Below are 27966 nucleotides of genomic sequence, written 5' to 3'. Positions count from 1 at the left end.
CAATCGAAACAGGGAACACTGAAGACAGAGAAATAACAGACACATATCATGCTGAAGAAATATCCAGAAAGAAAAAAAATTCTAAGACAAGTAACTGAGAGAACAAATTGCTCCAAAATTGTGAACCAAGTGTGCAACAATGCAAACTACAATTAGACCCCAAGGATGTACAGGATGGAGAACCGTAGGACTGATATTCACTAAACCTGGAACAAAACGAGATGAATGCCTGCACTACATCTGAAGATCAAGTCTGAAAGAGCGGTCTAGGACACTGGGAAGTAAGGGTTGGCAACATAACATGCCAAAGTTACAATGTCTCCATACACATAAATATTTGTATAGATGTTAATGTGAGTGCTCCCAAAACTGTACAGAAATATACATCAAGATTGACAATTCAATCTACCTACTCACACATTCTGTGTCAGAAAAAAAAATGCAAGTGAGCTATAATAAACTCAGGATTTCAGTAAATTATTTAGGTCTGACAAAATTGTGCTAGTTATAATGAGTTTGAAAATTGGTTTGCCTTAAGTGGTCTTGAGGGAAATACTGCAATAAAAACATCAGCACTCTTTAGGCATCCGTCTTTCTTAGATTAAATGTGAATATTATCTCAAATTGGTACTTTTGCTGAAATAGTATTAGCTAAATAGTTCATTCATTTTTCAAATGAAATCATCACATAAATTAAGCTTCTAGGGTCAGAGTGTCAAGCCCATTACGAAGGAGGACCAATTTCTACATGCAAGTACAAATGGAAGGCGGAATGAAAAAAATATATATATGTATATCACATGATCTGCCTATTACTTTTCCATTTTAATAGGAAGATCATGGTTTCAAATACCATACTGCACAGTGGATCGTAACATTGTATTCACTGTATTATAAAAATATACTGTGCACTCAGCATCTCTGTAGTGTTATTTTATTAATAGTGCATTAATAGTGCAGAGTGTATGTATTTGTATTACATTTGATGGGACTGAAGGGCAGAAGCCCTAACTCCAGCACCACAAAATAAAGTGAGTGCCTTCCCACAAATTGCATTTTATCAGTGTGTTGATTCACTAAGCTCTCCCTTGCAGAGCCGGTCTCCGTGTTGTCTTCCTTCTTCCTAAGGTGAAATCATCAAGAATGATGAACTCAGCCAATCCAATTCTTTCCCGTAGGAAAGCATTGGAAGGCTAGTGCACATGCGTGGCATAATGTCGTTCCGCGCCAATCAGAACAATGAGAGCCTCTAAGTGACCGCCACTAGATGCATTTATACTCTGCAATGTAAACGGTGCTGCTCCTGCAGAACAGCCATTTTTATTTTATTTTTTAATTTTTTATTTTTGCGGTGTATTGTTAAGAATAGAGGCTGATTAAAACACAATTCCAGATTTGGTCATGGAAAGCAGAGTAGTAAGTCATGGCAATACAGTTGCACCATTTTTCCATATTAAATAATCATGAAAACATGTTAGTGACTTAAACAAGACTATAGTATTAAATGAGAAAAGTATAGGTTTAAGACAGCAGGCTTATGGTTAGTGCGGTGAACATCGCAACCAAAAGAAAGAAAAAAAACTAAAACAGAACAGCAATGTTTTATATTGCAGGGTTAAAAACGACAGTGACATGGCACCCAGACCACTTCATTGAGATTAACTGGTTTGGGTGCCTATAGTGTCTATTTAATGAGGAACAAACAGAATTTAAAGAAACACTACAGTCACCTAAGCAGCTTTAGCCTAATGAAGCAGTTTTAGTGTATAGATCATGCTTCTCAGGTTTCACTGCTCAATTCACTGTCATTTAGGAGTTAAATCACTTTGACTATAGTGTCAGTTTAAAGTGCTGATATAGCTACCACTGTTGTACAAACTCCTTAACGTAGGAGTCTATTTGTCTAATGGCAAATTTTGGAGTTTATTCACAAAATAATAGTTGTGGGGGAGAATGAGGAACTGAATTAAAAAAAAGGGAGGTTGACAATAAAGCTATGCTACATATATTTTCATATCAACTTTTCAGTCGTAATTTTGCAAACCTGGTTAGCTATAGACCACTATTTTATCTTGCCCCTATTCATTTCCTGATACTGGTAATTGTGCACGTTGTCTACACTGCAATTAGCAGGTTAAAACTATGCCTATTATTAAAACAGGGGAACCGCCATATGGTTTGGATATTGTGTTACGCTCAGATGTTCCTTGCATTATTATCTCTACGGTCTTATTTATTGTCTCATTTGTGAATTGGTACCATACCAGAAGAAAGACAGTGTAGAAAGAGTTAGGGCTACTTTTAGTAAAAGTTGGGGTTTGCTAGGTTTAAAAATTAGCCTGGATAGGGTAAGAGAGTTACAAAGAATTTCAGACTTAAAGGGGAGAATTGTTGAACGGAAGCATAGTGGAATTTTTCCATTTTGATTATTTTGACATTACATTTGAAATTCACTTTGAATTTTCACTTTAATAAATAAGCCTTATAGTGTCACTTCATCAAAGCAAGCAAGGAGGCTGCAAATTGGCCCTTTATGTTCCTCCAAATATAGCAAAAGGGACACATGGGACAGGTACAGAAATACAGTTCTGGGGTTTTGATGTAGTACAAGTAGCAAGTGATTCACTAAAGTGAGGCGTCATGGCAATTCAAAGTGAATTTCTGATTAAAGGCCAAAAATCCAAAACTGCCAATATTATCCAAGTCAGCTATGCTTCCAGTTTTAGCTACTTTGACGTTAAATTTGATATTCACTTTGAATTCACTTTTATTTTCCCAACAATTTTCCCTTATGGGAATGGTCCTGAAGGGGTTTCAAAATAAACTTTAAAATTCAAAAAGGATATGAAAAAAAAATTCTGTGCTAAATTTGGCATAAATTGGTGATGAAACGGCCAAGTGAAAAGACTCAAAAACATCTATATTAAACAGCCCATGGTGTCTTCTTTTGTTAAATGGTGTGCGATTATAGGTGTAAAGTGCAGTTGGGGCCCACTAAATGAGTTGGTAAAAATTGTAAATGTGAAAACTGGAATTGCCACTTGCACGTTAACTATATAGCTTCTCACAAATCTGGCAAAAGTCTACAAGGGGGAACTGATGTACGTGGGGGCAGCAGCACAATACAAATCCCGAGTCTTTACATTAGTGAGAGGGACACACAGTCTGTGAATGTTTGCATAATAATGAAATGTGTGAAAAACACTATGACCAGCTGATTTTGCAGAGGTTGGTGATAAACTGCTTAGATGAAACGTAAAAACACTCCTTAGTTAAATACCCTGGTAGGCCTACAAATCTATAATTTTATACAGTATTTGGGGATTATGGGACTATTAAAATTAAAGTCCCTGCATACCAAGTCTTGAAAAGGTACAGCATTAAAACTAAATATTTATCCTAGAATTTCCAAAAATGAATTGAAATCCTAGACATTTGAGACATTTTAACAAAACATGGCTAATATGTGAATATATTTTTAGTTACTTTTATTTAGCTGCATTAAAATTATAATTAAATATTTAAAATATATTTTGATCAAAACTCAAAATATGTTTTCCAATTTTTTTTTAATACAATACTAAAAACATGTACTGTTATACATATAAGGTACTGGACGAAACCTCTGTTATTGAAAAAAAATAAAATAATAATAATATGAAATATAATAATTAAACAATAAATATTAAAAATAAATAAATCAATATGTATATGTTTCAGAACAGGCTATTTTCACGGTGACAAGGTCTACTTCATCTTCCAGCAAAAGTGCAGAATACGACAGAGAATAAGAGATCGAAGTGCAGAATAAGACACAGAAGGACATGGGAGATCGGAGGAATAGAGGCTGGTGAAGCTCCAATTACTGATGATGAACCACAAAATACCATGCCCAATTAGTAAACGGATCCCTGAATGGTATCACCACCTGTACAGTAATTTCCAGGTGCCTCCAGTCTGTCTGATTGCAAAGCTCTTTTGTTCTGTGATATTTAGGGTGCATTAGTTGCTATTGGAAACAAACTGCTAAATATTGAAATTGACCCTTTCCTCATCAAGCACAAACACAGGTTAAACGTTTGTTTAACCCCTTAGGAACCAAGGCTTTATTCTGATGCAAAGCATTTGTGACCAAGACCTTATTGGCACTTTTGCCATGTGTTCACTCTACCACAATTCCTCCCCACCTTTCTGTAGAAGTGCCTTCATACATATTACTGTAAAAGATGATATATACGGGAGAAATAGGGATTTGTATAGATAACACAGTAATAATAGGAATAATATAATTAAAAATGGGGGGATTCTCAGTATTACGTTTAATCATTTCTACACAAAATGTGCAAATAAAGAAAACAAACTCAAAAAATATGTACTAATTAGTCCGGATTGTTAAAATGCCCAAAAATGTCGAAGATTTCAATAGATTTTTAGAGGTTCCAAATCAAATACTGCAAGGAGTAATTGCGGTGTTAAAGCTAAAGTTTGGCTTAATTTGGCATGCTGATAATAATAACTTTAATTGTAGTCACAGAATACAAAACCGCTACACAAAAGTATATATTTGTAGAAAGTAACTATGATCATTTTCCCACTCTTCTGTCATCCATTTTATCACAGAAAGGTCAAATTAGTTAATTGTTTGTGGGGGTTGTTTCACCATATGTTATTTTTGGAAAATTCAGACCACGCATATCCAATCATTACATTACAATTGTCAGGATCCCTTCTGTGGTGACCAGGGTTGTCCCGCATGGTACTCGCCTTTCACATGATGTTGCAGATACCCTTCAGCTCTCCTCTTCCTTCTCCAGCCGTGTTCACGCCGGCCGCGATAGCTCCGCCCCTTTTTATAATGCAAAAAGGGGGCGTCGACATCAGGATACTAATGATATCACGGACCGCCGAAATGTTTGGAGTATGATGTTTTGGGGGCATGGCTACCATCCTAACAAGCCTCAGTATAAAAAGGATTCAAAGGGCTAGGTTCCTTGCCCTGTTGTGGTTCATTTTTGTTCCCAATAGTGCTATTCAGTATTCTGTATTTCAGCTTTTTGATCTTGGCTTCGTTTGTGACTATTCTTCATTCTATACTCCTTGACCCGGCTTTGGCTTACTCGCTTATCCTGACTTCTATACTCCTTGACCTCGGCTTGTATTTGACTACCCTTGTGCTTATACATTAGTCCGGCCATTCTAAGTTCCGGTATACGTTACCCTTTATCTACATTCTGCGTGTTGGATCGCAGTCCATTCCTGACAACACTACAGTGTTCCTTTAAAGAGTTATAAGACGCGCTCATATTGAGCGTTGCTCATACGTCAGTCAGGAGTCATTAACGATGTCCCTTGCTGACAGAGGGAACTACCAGGTATCGAAGAAACCTGGGAGTCCTTGGTACCAGCATGGATTTAACCCCTGCTGTTACCTTCACTGTATGAAGGTCTTTGCCATCACTGGGTGTTAAAGCCCTGCACTGCATGACGGCATAGATCATTGTGGTCAGTAAGGGGTTAAAAGATGGTGTATATATAGTTAGCACAAAACTTAGAAGAAAATATACATTGTGTATAAAGATAGATGTTTAGGGTCACCTAAAATGTTAAATTTGTATAAGTGCACACACTTTTATTATATTAATTTATTCCTTCAACCTCCCAGCCATAATTGTTCTGCATGCTTCTTCGGCTAAAAGGATATTTCCTATAAGTCTTGAAGTAGGGATTATACCAGTATCACACTATACTGTGAGCGTGGACTCCTGTACCACTTGCATTCCCCTTAACTCTTTTAGGACACCACTATACGCTCTACAGTAATGGAGAGGAAAAATGTAGACTTGTCTGTCTTCTCTTCCACTCTGTCTCTTGCTCTGCAGTCACATTGCCTTTGAGATTTTCATATGTATGTAGTGCCCTTACTTTTACAATCTGCTGCTGTGCTAAACAACTCTGATAAATTACTACAGCGGAAAGCGGTGTCAAAGAAAGCACCCTGAGCATTTCGAACAGCTTATGGACAGCTTGAACTTGATGAACAGCTTGCTGGTTCCCTTGCTTTACCATGCAGAGTCCTTAGAGTGTCTGGAGGACATTATAACACATGACATCCTCCCAGCACTGCCGCACGCAAGAGTGCAATGGAGCTCCCTGTACCCCGACTGGGTACCTACGCCAAAGGACCGCTTTCTAGCTGGAACAGAAGACAAACTGCATCACTTCTGCCCACAGTTGCTGTGGCAAATTCACTTGAAAAGGGGAGTTTGTCACAAAAAGTAAATGGAATTGTCAAGATTTTTAATAAAGTCTAGTTAGGGCCCTTAAATGTGGTCTGGTTGGGAGATATATTTCTCTCTCTCCAACTGGGCCACATAGCCTTACAAATGGACATAAAAGGATACTACACTGCCCAAATACAAAATAAATTTAAAATAAAATCTCAGTAGTAGATATACCCCAAAATGAAACCCTGCATACATTTAATTATGCATTTTTTTATTGGAGATATATATATATATATATATATATATATATATATATATATATATATATATATATAAAAATTAAATACTTGCCAAATCTGCAGTTCTCTTACATAGTTACATAGTTACATAGCTGAAAAGAGACTTGCGTCCATCAAGTTCAGCCTTCCTAACATTTGTTTTCTGCTGTTGATCCAAAAGAAGGCAAAAAAAACCCAGTTTGAAGCACAATTTTGCAACAAGCTAGGAAAAAAAATCCTTCTTAATCCCAGAATGGCAGTCAGATTTATCCTTGGATCAAGCAGTTATTACCCTACAAGTATGCATCTAGTAGCTGTTTGAACATCTGTATGGACTCTGATAAAACCACTTCTTCAGGCAGAGAATTCCACATCCTGATTGTTCTTACAGTAAAAAAAAAAACCTTTCCTTTGCCTTAGACAAAATCTTCTTTCTTCCAGTCTAAACGCATGACCTTGTGTCCTATGTAAAGTCCGATTTGTGAATAGATTTCCACACAATGATTTGTATTGGCCCTGGATATATTTGTATAATGTTATCATATCCCCTCTCAGGCGACGTTTTTCCAAACTATATAGGTTTAAATTTGTTAACCTTTCTTCATAGCTGATATGTTCCATTCCTTTTATTAATTTTGAATGTTGCCTTTGCAAGCTTTCCTCTTTTAACCCCACCCAGACTGTCTGTGTCTGTCCAATCACAGACTCCCCAATGTAGCTCAATGAGAAGTCTTTGTAAGGCATGTGCTTTGGACAATTGCTGCCTCTTGAGTTGAGTGCATATAAGCTGACTAAACCAGGAAGTAACAGGACCTGTTGTCTGCCTGAAAAGACATAGTCCCTTAAGCATAGCCAGGAAAGAGTGAAGTCTATACCCCCATAAAAGCAGCCCTGGCTCTCCTTGGATCATTAAACCCCCTCCAGTCCTTGAGAATAACCATCCTAGTACTTTATCTCACACTCTGGATATCAGTAGTGTGGCCATCTTTCTGGTGATATCTTACTTGTAGGTGTAGTCACAATGTCTGCAGGAAAATGATGCCCAATAGATGCATAGGGCACATCATTGTGCATGTACACATTTATCTATAGGAGACACTGAGGGTTTCTCCAGATTATCTATGGAAGATCTTGTGTGTTTTGCACTCTTACATATTAAAGGAGGTACAGTTGTGATAATGGCCAGCAGATGAAATTGCCAGAAGTTAAAGAAGTAAGGTGACAAAACGATTGTGGCATTGAGGACAGACAGTTTAAGGCAGGTATGTCTCCCAAAATACTCCCTCTTTGGCCACCTCCACACAAGCTAACATGCCATGTGGCAAATAATGCAGAGCCATAATTAAGTGATAATTCACCCAGGTTAGAATCCCTACCTGTTTACATCAATGATACATCAATTTTTATAGCTTTATTAAAAAAAAATAAAAAAATTCTACATATCTAGGTTTCGTTCTACAATGATTAAAGCAGCTCTGTCACCCCAAGCTTATCTTTTTCCAATTGTTTAGTCTTCTCTTCTTTCTGAAGCTGTTCTACTTTTTCCCCTTTCTTATCTATTTTTCGTAAAATATAAAAAAAAACCCAACACTAGTTTGTCTTTTGTATTTTTTAGGCCCATGTAAGCTTACCAAATTAGGGAGCTATCTATTAAACAGCTGAAAAACTAAAATAAAGAAAAGCAATTTTCTCAATGCTGCTCTTCCAGCTGTTTAGTAGACAACTCCCTAAATAAAATCCGTAACCTTATATGGGATTGCCATATTTAAATATACCTAATTATGGGGGCATTTAGTAGATAGCTTCCTTATTTGGTATCCTTCAATATGGCAATCCCACGTAAAGATAACAAATTAGGGAGCAATCTACTAAACAGCTTAAAGACCAAAATTAAGAAGGGCTGTTTTTAATTTTGATCTTTCAGCTGCAAAGTAGATACATCCCTAATAACAGAGTTATCTACTAAACACAATAGATCCCTAACTTGGTACCCTTAACCCCTTAAGGACACATGACATGTGTGACATGTCATGATTCCCTTTTATTCCAGAAGTTTGGTCCTTAAGGGGTTTTAAAGGCCACTAAAGGTTTTAGAAAATGTAATCTTGACAATGCAGGATTAAATCCACCTCTAGTGGCTGTCAGAGTGAAAGCCACTAGAGGCATTTCTGTGACACTGGCTGAATCATGTGACATGGAAGCCCCACAGGAAATATTGATTCAATGCTTTCCAATGGCATGCATATCCCATTCCAAATGCTCCTCTATGAGTAGTATTGGACCAACTATGGAGGAGGCCATGCCGTCGCCGTCGCCATGATGTCGCAAGAGGTGGAGATGTAAACAGTGCCAAGGGAGCATTGGAAAAAGGTAAGTAAACATTTTATTTCATTATTATTTAGGACACACACTAGTAGGGAGGACCTAGATAACTGGGGACAGGGACACTTAGATGTTAGGAATACAAGTTTTAATTCCTAACGTTTTATTGTTCCTTGAAATATGGAGATTTTATATAAGGGGGCTAATTTAATGAATTTATCTCAATGAACGAATTGCACATGGAAGGAGTTCATCGCGTGATTCATTCATTCATGAATGAGACAATTTTCATCCCAATTTCAATTTGTCTGAAAACTGATGCATAAGTCTATTGGTGAGTTGAAAATTATGTCAAACAGACAATTTATGTACACAGCAAGGAACTTCACAGCAAAAATTGTACTTTTCATATTCTACCAAATATTGTGTATAAACTAAAAAAACATTAATTTAACGATAAACATTTACCTCTCACAAAGCTCACACTATGTGTGTTTACAAACAACATCTTATTTTCCAAAGAGCACATAAATGTAATAAATGTACATAACACAAGCACAATGGATGCAAGATTATCTTAGAGAATGGGTGACTGAAAATTATAGACCCACATGAGTTAACATTTATTCAAAAGCAAAGGAAGAAAATGAATGAAATCCCTATTCCTATGACGTTTTGGGGCTAATTTCAAAATTTACTTTGTCTGCATTCTAAAAGTAACTCTTTCTAACTTAACACGCATTTCCCTTCAGTAGTTCGTATGTAGTTGTAATTTATAACATAGGTGCCAGCAAACCCGAATTAGCTGGCCCAGTTCTGCATTTTAGGGAACTCTCCCCGCAAACACAGGTCCCGTGGAGTTGACCTGCATTTTGAAACCTGCAGAAGAAGACTGGGCACTAGGACCATGCACAGAGTACATCTGCAGCACTGCTTCAGGGTGCAGACTGTCAAGTCAGCCAAGCCGCCCTCTTTAGGGGTGATAGGCCTGCCTTCTTGATTGAAAGACCTGTCCCATTTGACAGGGTGGATCCATCCGCTGCACACTTGTGCTCTTTCTTCTGTTACAGATGATGGACATTGATTGTTAGCAGTTATGTTATAATGAATTTTAAAGCTAAAGAATTCATGCCATTCTTTGACTATGGATTGCCACAGTAATTGTAACCCAAACACGCACGTGTATAAAATCCAGAAAATTAACACAGGTAAAGAACATGTTACCAGTCTTTAGAGGTGGCTGGGCTTCATGAAAGACAGAGTACTGGAATTACGAACCATGGACAAGGAATTCCAGAAAGCGGGTCAACGAGAAAAGTAAGTCAAAGTCAAGGTTAGCAGAGGTTAAACTGGTCAACAGAGATCTGATTGGTCAAAGGAATATTCGGGTCAAAATCACAATACAAAAACTATAAATGCACTAAAAGGATCCAGGAACCACAATAAGGAACATTAGTTTTGGCATCTATTTAAATGATGTGGCTTAGCCATGCCCCCAAAACTTAAGGTGGCTTTGAATGACGTATATGCATGTCATGTACGTCATGACGTCGGTTTGTAGGCGCCCCATCATAAGAAGATTTAGAGGGGCAGCATTCAGCCTATGGAATGCTATAGAAGGGACCCACGCAGCCATATCGGACGTGAGTGTAGTGGCTGCCCTACTGACATGGATGAGTTAAAGAATTTTTCCAAATTCTAGCATTTGCCTAAATTTTGCTACTCCATTCCAATTCACTATAATCTGATGTTTACCCATAGCAATCTTGGGGTGTTGTACTGACGGGCACATGTATGTTAGATTTATTATAAAGAGATCACGTTTGTTCATATTAATAGCCACATCTTTTAAGAGATCTATGGCAATATACCTCAGCACAGAATGCACCTGTCATGGTTGATTATATTTATTACCGGTTATGTATATATATATATTTTGTTTGTATATTGTATCCTATTGTAACAATGCAATGTTTTGTGGACAAAGACCCAGGACATACTTGAAAACGGGAGAAATCTCAATGTATCCATCCTGGTAAAATATTTTATAAATAAATATTTTTTTCATTTCTGCTACTTAGGTCACCTACACTGATGATATCACCCATCACAAAATAAACAAGTCAACAAACCATAAAAAAACTTAAATGCAAGAAACATATTTTCCCATCAGATTACGCGTTAGTAGTAAACTATATTACAGGGGGGATTTCTAAGTGCACAGGTAAAAACAGGTTATGCAAAGATCGCAGTTAGAGGGTAACTCAGACAATGCATAATCCTTGACTCCATGCAGTGAATTACTGCCACCAAAAGAATAAGTACCTCAACGTTCGCTGCACTCCGCACTGAAAGGATCAGCTATTAGTAGAATATTTATGACATTACAACTATGCTCTGTAACATGCCATATTGCATTCTGGTGAAGCAGTATATACATGTCATCTTGTGAAGTCATGTAAATATAGACTAATAATAGAATGGTTGTATTGAAGATCTCACTACATATCAATATCCAATATTGATATGCAACTGTAACAGTAAATTAATTTACTTTGAAATCAATCCAGCAAGATTTAACATAAATAAACTATTGCTTTATTCAATAAACTGTTAATGGTGTTGAATTGACAATTTAGTTGCAAAACGTTTGAAGTAGGAAAAGTTGCTGAGTAATCGGATACTGTCAATTTAGCCAATATAGCTTAAAGAGGCACTTCAGGCATCAACACAAATGTAATTAGCTGTGTATTTGCATGACAAATTCTGTATAGTTTTTGAAAAACCAAGAGTAAATGTTTTCCCCCATTCTCCAAATAATTCCATCCTGCTGGATCCTAACTTGCAGTTTACATTATCTCAGCTGCTTCATCAACAAAAAACAAACACAACAACATTTTGGGAGTTGTAGTTTAGCTAACAGATTCCATAAGTAGACATCTGATAACTGAACTACAAATCCCAGAAACCTCCACTATGAACAGAATCAAGCAATTAAGATTTTGACCATCCTCTGGTGCTTTTTTCCTTCGCACACACAGGTATTTGTCTTTTCTATTCTGAATAATGTATGGGGTTGTGTCCCCTTCCCCTACCCATGTAGTCCATCTCTTTTGACTATAAGGCCAATTTTGTTTGACCCCCTAGCCAATTTTTTCTTCTCGACTTCCATCTTCAGAGTGGTTTGTTTTTCTTCCATGCTTTTGCTTAAAGGGACACTCCAGGCACCCAGACCACTTCTGCTCATTGGAGTGGTCTGGTTGCCAACTCCCACTACCCTTAACCCTGCAAGTGTAATTATTGCAGTTTTTTTTAAAAGTTAAGTCCTCCCCTAGTGGCTGTCTATTAGACAGCCACTAGAGGACACTTCCTGCTCTATAGCACAGGTTTTCTGTGCTAGAGCGTCGCTGGACGTCCTCACGCTGTGTGAGGACCTCCAGCGTCACTCTATTCCCCATAGGGAAGCATTGAAATTAATTTTCAATGCTTTCCTATGGGGTGTGCTAATGCGCATGCGCATTAGGTCTCCTCGGCCGGCGGGCGAGATCAGTCTCGCCCACCGGCCGACGTAAGCAGAAGGAGGAGCGGCGGGGGAGGAGGAAGCAGCGACGTGGGACCTGTCGCTGCCTCTGGTAAGTCACTGAAGGGGTTTTCACCCCTTCAGCAACTGGGGATTGGGGGGTGGGAGGGAGAGGAACCCTCCAGTGCCAGGAAAACGGATCGTTTTCCTGGCACTGGAGTTTCCCTTTAATCCAGACATGGTCCCTGTGCTCACTGTGCCACAGACACTGTGTTTACTAAGATCAACGAAAACAAAGAATTGTCTGGAGTTGCTGTATCTCTCATGCAGTGAAATCTTGCCAGCATTTCAGATTTGTACTGTCCTAGTGGATGGGATTAGTCAAACATACTTCATTACTAGGTTATTTCTATATTGGCACATGTGAGGAAAAAAAGCTTATTGTATACCTGAACACTTACTATGGAAAGGACACTCCAGCCATGCTCTGGCACCGCACTATTGCAAGTAGTCAAACTGTTTTAGAATGGTTGGGCACTGCTACCACGCCTCCCTTACAGTTACAGGAGAGATGGAAGTTCTTGATTAGGAGCCAAAGACCTAAGCCATGCACCACCAGCACCATATAGTGGTTATGGTGTCGGGAGTGTCCTGGCACCCTCCAAGGTTTGCTAACAGTTTGACTCTTTACACCTAGTGCAGGTCAATGAGACCTAACTTTCTGCAGTCAGAAGCCCTCTTCACGGAGCTAAATCTGGCAGGACTGCTTAGGAGAGCTAATGGACGCTTCTGCCTAAGAGCTTCCGACTCACTGGTGGACGTGACTGGAACCAGGTGGATCTTAGGTATAAAGTCAAACCATTAGCACACGGTATGACAGCTTACATGGTGGGGCGACCAGAGCACTCCTGGTACCATAACCAGTACAGCGCTCAGTATGGATTATGGCGCTTGGAGTTTTTCAAATGTAAGAGTCAATAAGAAGAAGCATGGCTCACAGGTTCTGGTTTATCGAGACTGAGAAGTCAGGGTAAGATGTAATACTCAACTGATCACACTCCAAGCAAAGAATGACATTCAAAGGCCTGGACCATTGTTCCACTCACCTTCATTTACACTGATCATTGTTTGTTCCAATGAGAAGAAAACAAAAACATAGTATTGGTAGAAAAAGGAACTGGTTAAAAAGGAGAGAGCAAAGGAAAGGGGAGAACAACACAACTAGTGGTGCTGGGAAGAATGAGCAGAGCACCTGGGGAGAAGACATAGGGAATAAAGTAACAAGGGGCACGGGTAAATGAGCAAAGCTCCCAGTTTCCATAGAGCAAAGATCACTGAGCATTTACAGCGGCACAGCCTTGGCATAATTACACGGTTTTTAAATGTTTTTCTAATTAAATGCCTTTGGTATATTAAATGTTGTTGGTCGGAAAGTTTTATCTAGGGTGGATCAATATCCATATATCTCTATGAAACATTGTGAAATGATGACAAACAAAGATGGTCACCTTTTACTATTCTGCACTGTGGTGTGCTATAGTTAGATGATCATGTGCGTGAATGCAGCAACACAGAGCTTCCCCAGCAATACCATTCATTTTAACTTCAGTACTTTTATCGTTTGTGTCAATATCATGTTCTAGTCTTGCTGAAAACATCAAATGCAATGATATAAATATGTCATTAATAGTGTCAAATAGTCACCTTAAAGATTTTCATAAATGCCCTGTACCCGATTTACATCTCAGGAATCCACTACAATGAATGAAAGAATATACATTTTTACAAATGCTTATTGCATTTTCAATACTGCTTTCTGTCATAACACCTTATAAAGAAAGTATACTATGTGTATTAAATCACTGTTTCCTAGAATTTCATTAAAATGCTGAAAAAGCACAAAAACATTGCAATTCATCAATACAATACAAGACATTATTCAAGGAAATATGCTTTCTCTTGGACTCAGACATAACAAAAGACTGCAACTCACCAAGTTCGCAAGATATGAAATTTAAACCTATACACTGCGCTATTCAATGTATTGCTAACAGGTGTAGAGATTTAATGTTACACTTAGCTAACAGAATTATTATTATTTACACAGTGACAGCATATTCTTTAAATTGCATCTGTGAAGGTTATGCAAGCTTTTGTCTGCATCCAAAATGCCAGTAAAGGCCACCAAAGCCAGAAAAATCCTGCAAATTGAAATGGCAACATTTATGCAAAAATACATACGTTGAAAAAAAAAAAATCTCCAACTCCATTGTAGTTTGCTATTTTAGCTTAAATTTTGCAATTTGGTTTTCAATTCATTACAGATCAGTGTTTAATGAACCATGGATTTTATATCACTATTTCAATGGTGTGGATACATGTTACATAAAAATAAATGATATATATATTTTATTTTTATTTATTTTCCGTGTAACATATACCCACACCTTTGACATAGTGATAACACACACACACACACACACACACTTTCACACCCTTTAACAAGTCACCATGCCAGTTAAGGCAGGTGGAAGAGTCTATTGACAATAAGATATTTAATTAATGAAAAATCTTACAATAACTTAAGGGTTTCAATGCTGCATTAAATAATGAGGGAACACAAAATCCAACTATGAATTCTACAGGTTACACTTTTATTAATTTCACTCAAATGTATTTAACACAGAGGCCGTATATGAACTATATTGATACCTTAGGTAAACTTATAACCATTTATCCTCATTCCTTGTGACCTGTCTGCGCCCTGGCTGGCATGACATTACTGAAGTCTCAGTCTCTGCAGCTGTAATGCCAGGCGCTCTATTATAGAACGTGGGTGACCTCGCAAGTTCGTTATTGGTAGCGCAGCACCCCCTGTTGGCTAGGAGCATCAACTGCAACTACCCCTGCGAAGTCCTCACAGAATCCGCGCTCAACCAGCGGCGCCAATGGCATCTCTAGAAAGTGGTTTCCCTGCCCCCGGGGCTGCCCATAGTGTCTAATGGCATCAACATGGAACGAAGGACCGCTTGGCACAGCCTGCTGGACCAGCACTCAGCGCTGGAGTTAGGTGTGCTGACTAAGCTAGGGGATGAGGGGGACTAAAGAGGTCAGCAAGGCAGTGACCTTTAACTCACCAGAGGTCATCCAGGTCCCATTCCTGTAACAGAGCCAGGTCCAGGCTGTCCATACTCCGGGTGTACTGTCAGGGCTGCTGGGCTCCGCTAACCCTTATGGCATGGTGAGTGAGTGAGTGCAGGAGCTGATAGCAGGTACCATGCCCACTCCAGTTATTCTTGCTGGGTACTTACTGTGCCCTCTCCCAGGGCTGGCACTGCCCGTTGCCCCAGGCTGGCCCCGGGGATGCCAGAAGATGTCCCTTCCCTGTCTGGGTGCAGCTCTGTGCTGCCCGGTCTCCCTCTGCTTTCCCTAGCATTGAATCCGAGAGTCCCTCCCTCCAGTCTAACAGCTCCCAATCTGGCAGGTACAACCTATCAGCATCTTTATTCTCCAGCAAGTCTTGGTCTGGATCTGCCGATATGAAGTGTGTGCTTTCTTTTCTTTTGCTTGTAACTGCAGGGACACGACATTTGTATACAGGAAAATCACACCTCCCAGCTGTCTCTATTTAGGAGGGAGAGTCCCTATTTGAAGTCCAAATCACTCAGCCCCTCTTTTCTATCTTAATGTTCCTCTTTTCTAGGAGTTCCATATTGTTGGTGTGTCTAACAGAGCTCCACAGCAGTAAAATTCACAGTGATGTGTTTTTTTTAAACTACAAAATGTATTTAGAAATGAGTCTGTGTAAAATAGATACATTGTTCTTATTACAAATTAAATTTTAGTTGCAAAAATTATTAGTATGTCACCTACATTTCTTTAGAACAGCCCTGGTCACTTCCTTGCTCATATTGCTAAAATTAAAGTGTCCCTCTTTGTCTATTCAAAATGTTGGGAGGTATGCCCCGGAGTATACCATTTACGAGTCAGGAGCTGCAAGTAGGACACCTGACCATTACACCAACAGGGACTTTTATGACATTACATTCTAAATACATGGACATTAAAGGAACGCTATAAGATTCCTGACCCTATAGTGTTAAAACACTTTGCTTGCCCCCCCTTTACCGCTTTACCGCTTTACCCCTTAAAAGGTAATAAAACTAAGCTTATTTCCAGCATTGTGCGGGTGTGCCGTCACTGACCCTGCCCCTGATCCATCCATCAGAATTGATTATTTTAGCCAATCCAATGCTTTTCCATAGGGAAATTGGTAAGGTGGCAGGGCCAAATACTGGCTTGGCCAATCAGCACCTCCTCAGAGAGATGCATTAAATCAATCTCTATGAGGAAAGTTCGGCATCTCCACTAATGTGTGTGTGTGTCTGTTAGTGAGTGTGTATGTCGTCTGTTAGTGAGTGTGTATGTGTGTCTGTCAGGGAGTGTGTATCCTCCCTCGCCAACTGCAGAAACCGTCCGGCCGCCCAGTATCCCCACTGGACCCCAGAGAAAGCAAGAATCCACCCCAGCACTCCCAAAGGTAGGAAGGCTGGGGGGATTGAATTGTTTTTACAAAAATGTGAGTGTTTGTGTGTTTCTGTTAGTGTGTGTCTGTTAGTGTGTGTCTCTGTTAAGGAGTGTGTTACTATGTGTGTTTCTGTTAGTGTGTGTGTCTTTTAGTGAATGTGTTAGTGTGTGTCTGTTAGTGAGTGTGTTAGTGTGTGTGTGCCTGTTAGAGTGTGTGTTAGTGTGTATGTGTGTCTGTTAGTGACTGTGTATGTCTGTTAGTGAGTGTGTGTATCTGTTAGTGAGTGTGTTACTATGTGTGTCTGTTAGTGTGTGTGTCTGTTAGTGAGTGTGTTAGTTTGTGTGTCTGTTAGTGAATGTGTTAGTGTGTGTCTGTTAGTGAGTGTGTGTCTGTTAGTGACTGTGTGTGTCTGTTAGTGAGAGTGTGCGTGCTACTATGTGTGTGTCTGTTAGTGAGTGTGTGTGTGTGTCTGTTAGTGAGTTTGTTAGTATGTGTGTCTGTTAGTGAGTGTGTATGCATGTCTGTTATAGTGTATGCGTGTCTGTTAGTGAGTGTGTGTGTGTCTGTTAGTGTGTGTGTGTGTGTGTCTGTTAGTGAGTGTGTTAGTATGTGTGTTTCTGTTATTGAGTGTGCTAGTGGTGTGAGTGTGTTAGTATGTGTGTCTGTTAGTGAGTGTGTATGCATGTCTGTTAGTGAGTATGTGTCTGTTAGTGACTGTGTGTGTGTCTGTCAGTGACGGTATGTGTCTGTCAGTGAATGTGTGTCTGTTAGGAGAGTGTGTGTGTGTGTCTGTTAGTGAGTGTGTATGTTATCTGTTAGTGAGTGTGTATGTGTGTCTGTCACGGAGTGTGTATGTCTGTTAGCTAGTGTATGTGTGTCTGTCAGTGAGTTTGTGTATCTGACACTGAGTGTATATGTGTCTGTAAGTGAGTGTGTATGTGTATTTAGAAGGTGGTGTGGGGAGGGGGGTTGCCTGAGTTTCGTCATGCCTAGGGCAGCACAAAACCAGGATACACCACTGCTCATCATACCCCATAAAGAATATATATCTGTCTGTCCTTAATACCTCGGTACCGCAAAAAGCAAATGCACAGTGAAGTGCTACCTAACAGGAGTCTGTTTAAATATAAAGCATTAACTAGATCGATATCAGCCGGTCAGGGGCGATGCATTATAGTGTCTTATCCAATACTCTTAATTCAGAGTATAGCAAGACCTCCCACAGAGGTGTGTGCTTAGTGGAATCAGAGAGAATACCAATAGGCTATCACCACGTGGGACTAGCATGGCTATATGTTAATTGGGTAGTCTAATAAACATTACCCATTGCCATGGGAAGCCTGGAGAACTACGTCCGTTCATTATCATCGACACACCTACTTGGGAGGCGTCAGTATACAACGTCATGGGTCTGACCCCACTTGGAATGTGGGCGGTATCCATGACGAGTACAGAGTAGACGTGTTCAGTGATACGGGGGGTGGGCTATCCTGTCAATGAATGACGCCCACATGAGATCGCTGTATGATACCCCCCATAGTAGGCAGTTGCCTAAAATATACTATATAAAATTATTGGTGATGCAAATACAGGTGCAAATAGCCAAAACAAGAAATCAAAAGGATATCAAACTAGTAGAAGTTATAACTAGTGGGCTGTCTCTGATAGAATTGAACTAAGTATATTTAAACCACTTGCTCAACTTTGGAAAATTGCAATGCATGACAGAGTGACATGGTATTGACTGAACTGTATTCTTGACATCTTATACACTGAATAAAGATATATCCAAGTTATCTGGCACCTGGGGCTTTTTATTATCAGATGTCCTAAACAAGAATTTTTATATACGGTAAGTAATAAAGAGGGGAATATGATATTTCTGTCACATTGTAAATATAAGGCAGGCATAAAAGGCAATTGCGTGGTTGATGAGTACTAAGGTGTCAACATGGATTGACCCATAAAAAAGTGTCATCCACATACGATCGTGATTATAAAAAACATCCATGGTAACAGTTGTTTTCTTACTCTATTCACCAAGTAACACCAAAACACGGCGAAAGTTACATTGTATCGTCAGTACGTTACATAAGTCAGTACTATGACTTAAATGGTGCTACAGTAAAACAAAATATTCCTATGTGACCGTAATTAAATGGGTATATTAAAGTTGTATATAAACGCTTTTTACTAATAAGTGGGGACATTAATAATAAGCTTTAAAACAATGCAATCATAAGGTCCCTTAAATAGTCAGGTGTGAGGTTTACAGCAACTAAGCACATGGATAATGTCCAATATGTTGTCTCTATGGTTATAAACTACTGTATTCAAGAAGTCCGAACCCACTGTTATAAAGTAGTCTAATTTTAGTGGTATAGAAAAGCCGCTGGAGGTTACATTAGTAACTATAATATCACTATCAAGATGAGAAACGCTAGAGGGTACATTGGTAACTGTAATATCCCTATCAAGATGAGAATAAAATAATGATTAAGAAACATCAATTAAAATTGCAAGTAAATAAAAAAGGTTAACCAAAAATTGGACAACTATATGTGGTATATGCATACTAAATAAAAAGAAAGTCCACACAGTCAAAAGGGGAGTCAGTCCCAATATTATATGAAGGGGGAATAGGAAAAACCTTAGTTTAACCCCTGTGGCGATACAGTTTTTAACCTATAAATCCAGAATGCCTCTCTCTGACGAAGTTTAATATCCCAACCACCTTTGTGCGGTGGTTGGGGTACATGTTCCAGACCAATAAACCGTATTCCTGCCGAGGAATGGTCATGATGGAGATGTAGATGCCTGGAAATTGGGGTTTCCAGCCGTCGTCTTACTGAATTCACATGTTCCCGGATTCTGTATTTAAAGGGGTGAAATGTCTTACCCACATACATCAGACCACAAGAACAGGTGAGTAGGTAGACTACTCCAACAATGCGACAATTAAAACAAGTACGTGAACAAAACGTTTCCGTCTTGGTGCTGTTGGAGTAGCACTTGGAATGTCTGTTAATAAAGGGACATGCACTACAGTGACCACATTGGTAGGTGCCTGCTGGTAGATTGTTTTTGGGATGACATGAAGTGGTAATAGTGGGGAAATGACTGGGTATCATTAGGTCTCTCAAATTTCTCCCTCTACGTGCCATAATCAATGGATGAGGTTTCACAACATCCTTAAGATGTCTATCTGATGTTAGTATTGGCCAAAACTTTTTAAAGTTTTAAAGATACCCTGCAAAGCTTCCCAAACTGCATCAAAGGTGCCAATGCAACGTATGATACTACCTTCATATTTTTGGGTGTTTTCTTCAATTAGAAATTGGCGAACAGTTAGGAGGGTCCTGGTGTAAGCCCTTTTTAGGACACTATTTGGGTACCCCTTTTCCCTAAATGAATGCCATAAAGTTCTAGCTTTGTCCTTGAAATCATCAAGGGATGAACAGTTGCTGCATAGCCTTAGGTATTGACCAGTGGGGATCCCAGCTTTCAAAGGGGTGGGGTGAAAACTTGACCAATTGAGTAGGCTGTTAGTTGCCGTCTTTTTCCTAAAAAGAGTGGTCTGAACCTTACCATCCCTATGCAGAGATGTGGATAAATCAAGGAAGCAGAGCTTTGAGCACTTGTCTCGCTGGTAAAGTGTAAGTTAAAGGGTTAGAGTTCAAGATCTGTACAAATTCCTCAAACTCATCTGTGGTGCCAAGCCAGACAACAAGAATGTTGTCTATATACCTTTTCCAATAAAGGACTTGATCTATGTATGGTTTAAGATTCAGATCAGTCCTAATACTCTTCTCCCACCAGCCTAAATGTAAGTTTGCATAAGATGGTGCACAATGTGTGCCCATAGCAGTACCTGTTACATGCTCCTATAGTTTGCCATTAAATAGAAAAATGTTAAGTTTTAAGATAAATCTGAGAAGCTCAGATATAAAATCCATGTACATGTCAGGCAACTTGAGGTTAAGATGGAGAAAATCCCGCAAATTTAAAAAGAAATAACAATGTAACAAATTATAACAAAATTGTATGCTACAGTCTAGTGACCCCTTGGCTAATTTAACATAAATTTTGGAATTCTGATCTAAAGGAACACTATAGTCAGAAGAAAAACTGCAGCTTAATGTACCATATTTTTCCGTGTATAAGACACCCCCATGTATAAGATGACCCCTATTTTTTTAACCCAAAATTAAGAAATATATATTTTAAACATCTATAGCACTGAAGTCCAGTTTGGCTGATCATGATCCCCCACTGGTCCAAGGCCCCCTCTTCCTCCCACATTCGGACACTGGTTCCATGGACCACCGTCCTGCTGTTGGCAGCAACGATGCCCTCTGCCCACAGTACCCTGTGGGTGGTCTCTGGGCAAAGCATCCCCCTGCAGCGTCTATCTGTAGCCCGGAGCCGTGAGGTCTTGGTGTGGTCCAGAGTGATGCGAGGAAGTATGCGGTTGCGCAAGATCTCACAGACCCGCGCACACAATAGATCAAATTCATGGAGAAGCGCCTCCTCTGCTTCAAGTATGTCGGCAGGTCGCAGAGGTGTACAACACAACCTATACCCACAGGAACCTGGCAGTCGCTAACCCAACAGTCAGCTGAGTGTTCTGTCAGCGAGTATCCAAATTTTGTGCCTATATTGCAGTGAGTACTGTAAGTATTTGGCTTACCAATTAGATTTATGAAGGAGTTCCAGCCACATGCGACTAGCTTGGTTGGCTGTCAGGCCCCGCGCACAAGTGGTTGCAATCCTGCACGGCACTGGCATAAAAGTTAGTTTTCTGGTTATTTAAGGGGGGCTTAATAGTGTTTTTAACACTATAGGGTCAGGAATACACATTTGTATAGCTGACCCTATGAAGTTTCATTAATTTGCAAAAATTTGGAGTTTAAAGGTGTAACGGAACCGCTGGCACCCCGACCGGGTACCTTCCGCTGACGGATGCTCCTAGTGCTTTCCGAGGTCTCCAAGCACTCTGCCTGACACGATAACCACTGCAGACCCCACGAACCGCCGCAGCTTGGTTGGGGTCTCGCCGACTCCACCCACTCTGGACCCAAGACCAGGGTCCAGCTTCCAGTAGGTGGACCTCTCCGAATTCCAGAGAGCAGGAACAGGAACAAGCTCTTAGCAGAGCTCAGCGATTATACCCTGGGGAGTATAGTGATTATAGCAATCCCCAGAGTGTAGTTATCCAATCCCCCAAACATGAGCCGAAACTTCATGAAGGTACAAGATGATCTGAGGTGCTAGCACACCCAGTCTGGCTTTTATTACAGTTGTTGCAAATACAGGACCGCCCACAGGGAGGGATAAAACAACCAATCATATCACAGTTACATCCCACATATCCCCTCCCCTTATCCTGAGAGGAAACTCAATTATACATACAGTTAAAACATACTTTTTACCCAACTTTCATAACTCTAAAACCATACATCCAATCTCTATAAAAATACATATTCACAATCAATCCATTCAGGGGAACAACATATTAAAATGGTGCGAATCAGACCAGTGGTTCAAAAGTTAAGGGAAAGTCCTTTGTTACCAAATGAAGCATGGCTTTTCTTCCCAAAACAGTTCCACAGAGTCTCTATCCTGGAGATAATTGGGAAGTAATCCAATTATCTCCAAGGACAGAGGTAAAACTCCATTAGCCACATGGCAGACAAAGGACAATAAAAGACGTAAAAATACATACTGTTACATTTATCACATAGAACCTACACATTTACAATTTACCTAACGCATAATAGCATACATCATATTGAAGACAGCCTGAATGCAATCTGCTACACAGTCTTAAAGGGACATTGTTCCTAAAAGTCATAATATGTCCACGGATGGTTTTTAAAGGGCCAGCAGCAGCACCATACAAATCCAATATGCCCAAATGTTGCACCTGAAGGGCCAAATCTCCCAGGGACCATAGTCAACAGGTAAGAGGCTGGCAATCAGGCTCCTCCAACAGCCAGGGGTAAAGGGCAGCTTGTCACCAATAAACCCAGTGACAAAAGGCATTTCGTCACAAAAGGATAGTCCTATTTTGAATATATAAATTCAGGGTAACCTGTTAGTGTTCTGGAGGATTATGGTACTGTAGACTGTATCTCCCATTATGCTGACCACCAGCTACGAATCATAGCTAAATGTGAATGAGTGTCACTTTGGTCCAACATGAACAGTTTTATATGGTGCTTGTAAATTAGAGAATATCCTGATCTGAAGCTTAGTTTAAGTTTTCAAATCAACACTAACAGGGTTATTTACTAAAATGAGAATTGTCATTAATTCAAAGTGAATTTCATTTCTAAGGCCAAAGCAGTTGATCTGTAAACAAATCTACAAAGTCTGCTGTGCTTCCAGTTCAGCTATTTAAATTTGAAATTCACCTTTAATTCTCGACAATTTCCACTATGGCAAATAATACTGGAGATATTTCACCTGAATTAACAGCTACATAGCAGTGGAATCTGCAAGTTTAGAGATTCATTGTCTAAGAGTAATCTGTTTACAACAGTAAATTTAATAACTCAAAATTCAAAGAGTGGCACATACAGTTTTATTTTTCCATTTAGAATAAGTTACAATTAAGATGATGTGATTTCTGACAAAAAAAAAAAAAAACTATATATTTTCTATCAACTATCACAAAAATCAGAGATTATCAAAGAGCTGAATAACTAGACTATGTTATAGGTTGTTATTATTAACAGCATTCAAACTTACATATGAGAATCTCAGAAAATCTGTTCTATATAAATCATATTATCATTATGCTTGGGAGCCCTAGACAGTTATAGATGTCTTCTTCTTCTGCTTAGTATGCACCTTCCAAGAATAGTAATATAAGCATTTTTCTATACAAAGCAACAAAATCAATTCAGTTATACTTGTAACACCAGCACAAACCTGAGAGTGTAAAAATTTCCTTTCAAATTCTTTGTTCAGCCAGAAAATTATATTTACAAACCTCGTTGAAAAATGATGAACACAGCTGATATCTCGGCAGAATTGTGCGAGGAACATGATATTGCCAATGAGAAGAACCTGGACTGAAAATACCATTGGGTCCTGTACAGCACAATCAGATTAAAATATATTCCAAAAGCTAAAACACACAAACAAAATATCATTATCCCCGCTCACTTTATTTCTGATCCGTTATACTAATCCGTAGAACATGCTGATTATTCGTGTGTAAGGGATTCTTATTATTCCTGAACTAAGTTTACACTTCACAATTGATAAACCGTGTACAATTACATCATTCGTGAGCAACTTGTACATACAAAAAAATATATATATATTTTCAGTGTTATTCACTAATTTGTGAATTGTCAGAAATTCAAAGTGAATTTGAAATTTCAGATCAAATAAGCCAAACTGAAGACAGCTAACTTGGACATTTCTTTTTCCAATTAAACTGTTTAGGCCTAAAATTAATTTTAACTATTTATTTTGAATTTGCACCTTGATGTGAGACAGTGCTGTTTTTTGCATATTTAAAGGGTCACTTGAGTCACCAGAACCACTCTAGCTTAAAATAGTGGTTCTGGTGTCTATAGCCTGTCCCATCAGCTATAAGACAAAAGATGGCAATGTCAGTGGGAGGCAGCTTCAGGTAAGTATATCTAACTGCCATTGCATCCCTAACCTCCTCACTCCAGGCAAGGATGTCAACTTTAAAGGTCTTTGCAAAATATGTAACGATCCCTAAAGGTGATAGAACCAATTTAAAGGGAAATTATGTGGTAAAACTGATTCCTTACTTTTAATGGTTTTTAGGATAATAGAACAAAAAAATAATTAAAATAACCTTTAAAAGAGGGTGTGCAATAAGTCTGCCTGCCGCAGAGTTTGTTTTTCTTTAACCAACTTGTATATTAACATAAATATAAATTATGAAATCTAGTATTTCTTCTAAAATGTCTGTTGAAATGTTTGTGAAATTCACAAAGGACATGGCTGTATTTTGTCTCTGTAACAGGCACTGTGCTGACTGTCCCTGAAAGTCTGTTTTTACGGACAAAAGGCGTAGGACTGTGAGTCTTATTTTATTCTATTTTTTAAATATTCTTTATTTTTCATTTCAATGAATATACATGTAGAAGGAGTAATAACAAGTACATAGCAATAAACCAAGAAGATTCAAATGAGGGTAACGTATTACCGTTCTACATTGAAAGGTTTAGTCTTCCTCGGTACATCATTAGCCAGTATTAAAGATGTGCTCCATTCACATTTTTTTCTTTCTGTATATATTCATAACATTCATCAGGGGCCCTTACTTGAACGCCATGTCCTTCCACTTGCAGTTGTAACATTAATAGAGGACTCAGTAATGCATACATTGAGGAGACCTTGTTGGCACATTTAAGCAGTATTGCAGTTAGTGTTTATACAGTGAGGGAATAAAGTATTTGATCCCCTGCTGATTTTGAACGTTTGCTCACTGACAAAGAAGTGATTAGTTTATCATTTTAATGGTGTATTTTAACAGTATTTTAACAGTGAGAGACAAAATAACAAAAAAAAAAAAAATCTGGAAAAACGCATGTCAAAAAAGTTACAAATTGATTTGCATGTCAATGAGTGAAATCAGTATTTGATCCCCTATCAATCAGCAAGATTTCTGGCTCCCAGGTGTCTTTTATATAGGTAACGAACTGAGATTAGGAGCAGTCTCTTAAAAGGAGTGCTCCTAATCTCAGCTCGTTACCTGTATAAAAGGCACCTGTCCACAGAATTAATCAATCAGATTCCAAACACTGCACCATGGCCAAGACCAAAGAGCTGTCCAAGGATGTCAGGGACAAGATTGTAGACCTACACAAGGCTGGAATGGGCTACAAGACCATCGCCAAGCAGCTTTGTGAGAAGGTGACAACAGTTGGTGCGATTATTCGCAAATGGAAGAAACACAAAATAACTGACAGTCTCTCTCTGGTGCTCCATGCAAGATTTCAATGAACATGAGAACGGTGAGGAATCCGCCCAGAACTACACGGGAGGATCTTGTTTATGATCTCAAGGCAGCTGGGACCATAGTCACTGAGAAAACGATTTGTAACACACTACTACAGCGTGAAGGATTGAAATCCTGCAGCGCCTGCAAGGTCACCCTGCTGAAGAAAGCACATTTTTTATTTAAAAAATAAAATAAAATAAAGTAGACCTGGAAGATTTGTAACAACATGTTTTGTGAGCACTGCTTTCCTTTTTTTGTGTATTTTATAATCCTAAACCGTAAACTAGCATTAAAAAAATAGATTAGTAACCTAGGTAGGAAATGAACTTGTAAGAGAAATCATGGAGATTTCCATAAATGGAAAATATAAAAACATTTCACCTTGTTTTTGTAGTGTGAGACTAATTATTGCACCATTACGAGATACCTGGTAACATATCATACTGTGTAAAAGAGCGCGCAGTGTACAATATCTAACAGTGAAATGGATTTATATGGTTCACAGATTTTGTGACACATCTCATTTTTTTTTTTTAATCTTGCTGTGTCTCTTATCTCTGGTTTTCTGAGAAGCTGTAAGAAGCCTGCAAGCCACAAACTACACTGGCTTCAGAATCATTTAAATCTTCTGTTTCTCTTACTGATAGAAGTAACGATTCCATATTACGCTTTGAAATAACCTATTATGTGTTTCGCTTCTTTAGCGTATCTGTGCTACGTTTAATTTAATATGAGCTGTGCATATAGGCTACTTTTATCGTGTAAATAGGAAAACAGTACAGTTAAAAAAAATAGGTACATGAACGTTTGATTTCTGTAATTTCATATTTTATTATATTAACACACAATAATTAACATACAAAAATTATATTAAATTATTTCATCCAGGGCACTCATACAGAAAGGATATTCCAAGACAAATAACATTTGTTAAAACTTCACTGTTAAGTAGATATATCCCCTTTGTAAAAATACATGCATGTAATTATGCATTTTTTTTCATTGGCGATATATCTAAAAGTAGCTTGAAAAGCCTGCAGATATCTAACTCAGTCCAGACTTTCTGTGACTGTCCAATCTCAGACGTAACAAATGTGTCTTCCTAGACAAGAGCAACACTAAACAAACTAAGAACACTAGGATGGGAGGCAGTACACCTGATAATAGGGGAATTTCTCCAACTCCCAAGAAAACTAGAACAAGTCAAAAAACAATATACAGGTAGCGCCAAGAAAAATAATCCAAACACAATAGTATTTAACCCCTTAAGGACAGAGCTTCAGAAGCTTGTCTTTCACTTAAAGGACCACTCTAGTGCCAGGAAAGCATACTCGTTTTCCTGGCACTAGAGTGCCCTGAGGGTGCCCCCACCCTCAGGGACCCCCTCCCGCCCGGCTCTGGAAAGGGGTTAAATCTTACCTTTTTCCAGCGCTGGGCGGAGAGCTCTCCTCCTCCGATCCGCCTCTTCTCCTCCCCGTCGGCTGAATGCGCACGCGCGGCAAGAGCTGCGCGCGCATTCAGCCGGTCACATAGGAAAGCATTCATAATGCTTTCCTATGGACGCTTGCGTGCTCTCACTGTGATTTTCACAGTGAGAATCACGCAAGCGCCTCTAGCGGCTGTCAGTGAGACAGCCACTAGAGGAAAAAGGGGAAGGCTTAACTAATTGATAAACATAGCAGTTTCTCTGAAACTGCAATGTTTATAAAACAATTAGTTAACCCTAGCTGGACCTGGCACCCAGACCACTTCATTAAGCTGAACTGGTCTGGGTGCCTAGAGTGGTCCTTTAATGACAATGGCATTTTTTGCTGTTTGCGTTCAACTGCAATTTGCATTTTACTAATTTATTGCACCGACGCATATTATATACCGTTTTTTAAAGGACAGAAAGGGCTTTAACCCCTTAAGACCGGAGGGCGTACTATTACGTCCTTTTAAAAGCGTCTCTAAACGCCGCAGGGCGTAATAGTACGCCCTCCGGTTTTTAGTAACTTACCCGGTCGCCGGCGGTCCAACGCCGGCGATCGCGGTTGGGGGGACTCCCAGGGAGCCCCCCCGCGGCACATCTTCCTCCTCCGGTCCCTCCCGGTCATGTG

General features: G+C 39.2%; 1 protein-coding gene across 1 annotated transcript in view; it reads right to left on the bottom strand.

Moving 5' to 3' along the window:
• The window catches only part of AFF3 (ALF transcription elongation factor 3), a 487926-nt gene extending 472159 nt beyond the window's left edge, over positions 1-15767 (bottom strand). Inside the window, exon 1 of the mRNA XM_063458843.1 lies at positions 15482-15767. Coding sequence (XP_063314913.1) covers positions 15482-15534 — 53 coding nt within the window. The 5' untranslated portion in view covers positions 15535-15767. The remainder of the gene's footprint in view (positions 1-15481) is intronic.
• Positions 15768-27966: the final 12199 nt, after the last annotated feature.

Source organism: Pelobates fuscus, chromosome 1, assembly GCF_036172605.1.
Source record: "Pelobates fuscus isolate aPelFus1 chromosome 1, aPelFus1.pri, whole genome shotgun sequence".
Lineage (NCBI taxonomy): Eukaryota > Metazoa > Chordata > Amphibia > Anura > Pelobatidae > Pelobates > Pelobates fuscus.
Note: the sequence above shows the minus strand (reverse complement) of the source record. Positions and strands in the feature narration are given on the sequence as shown.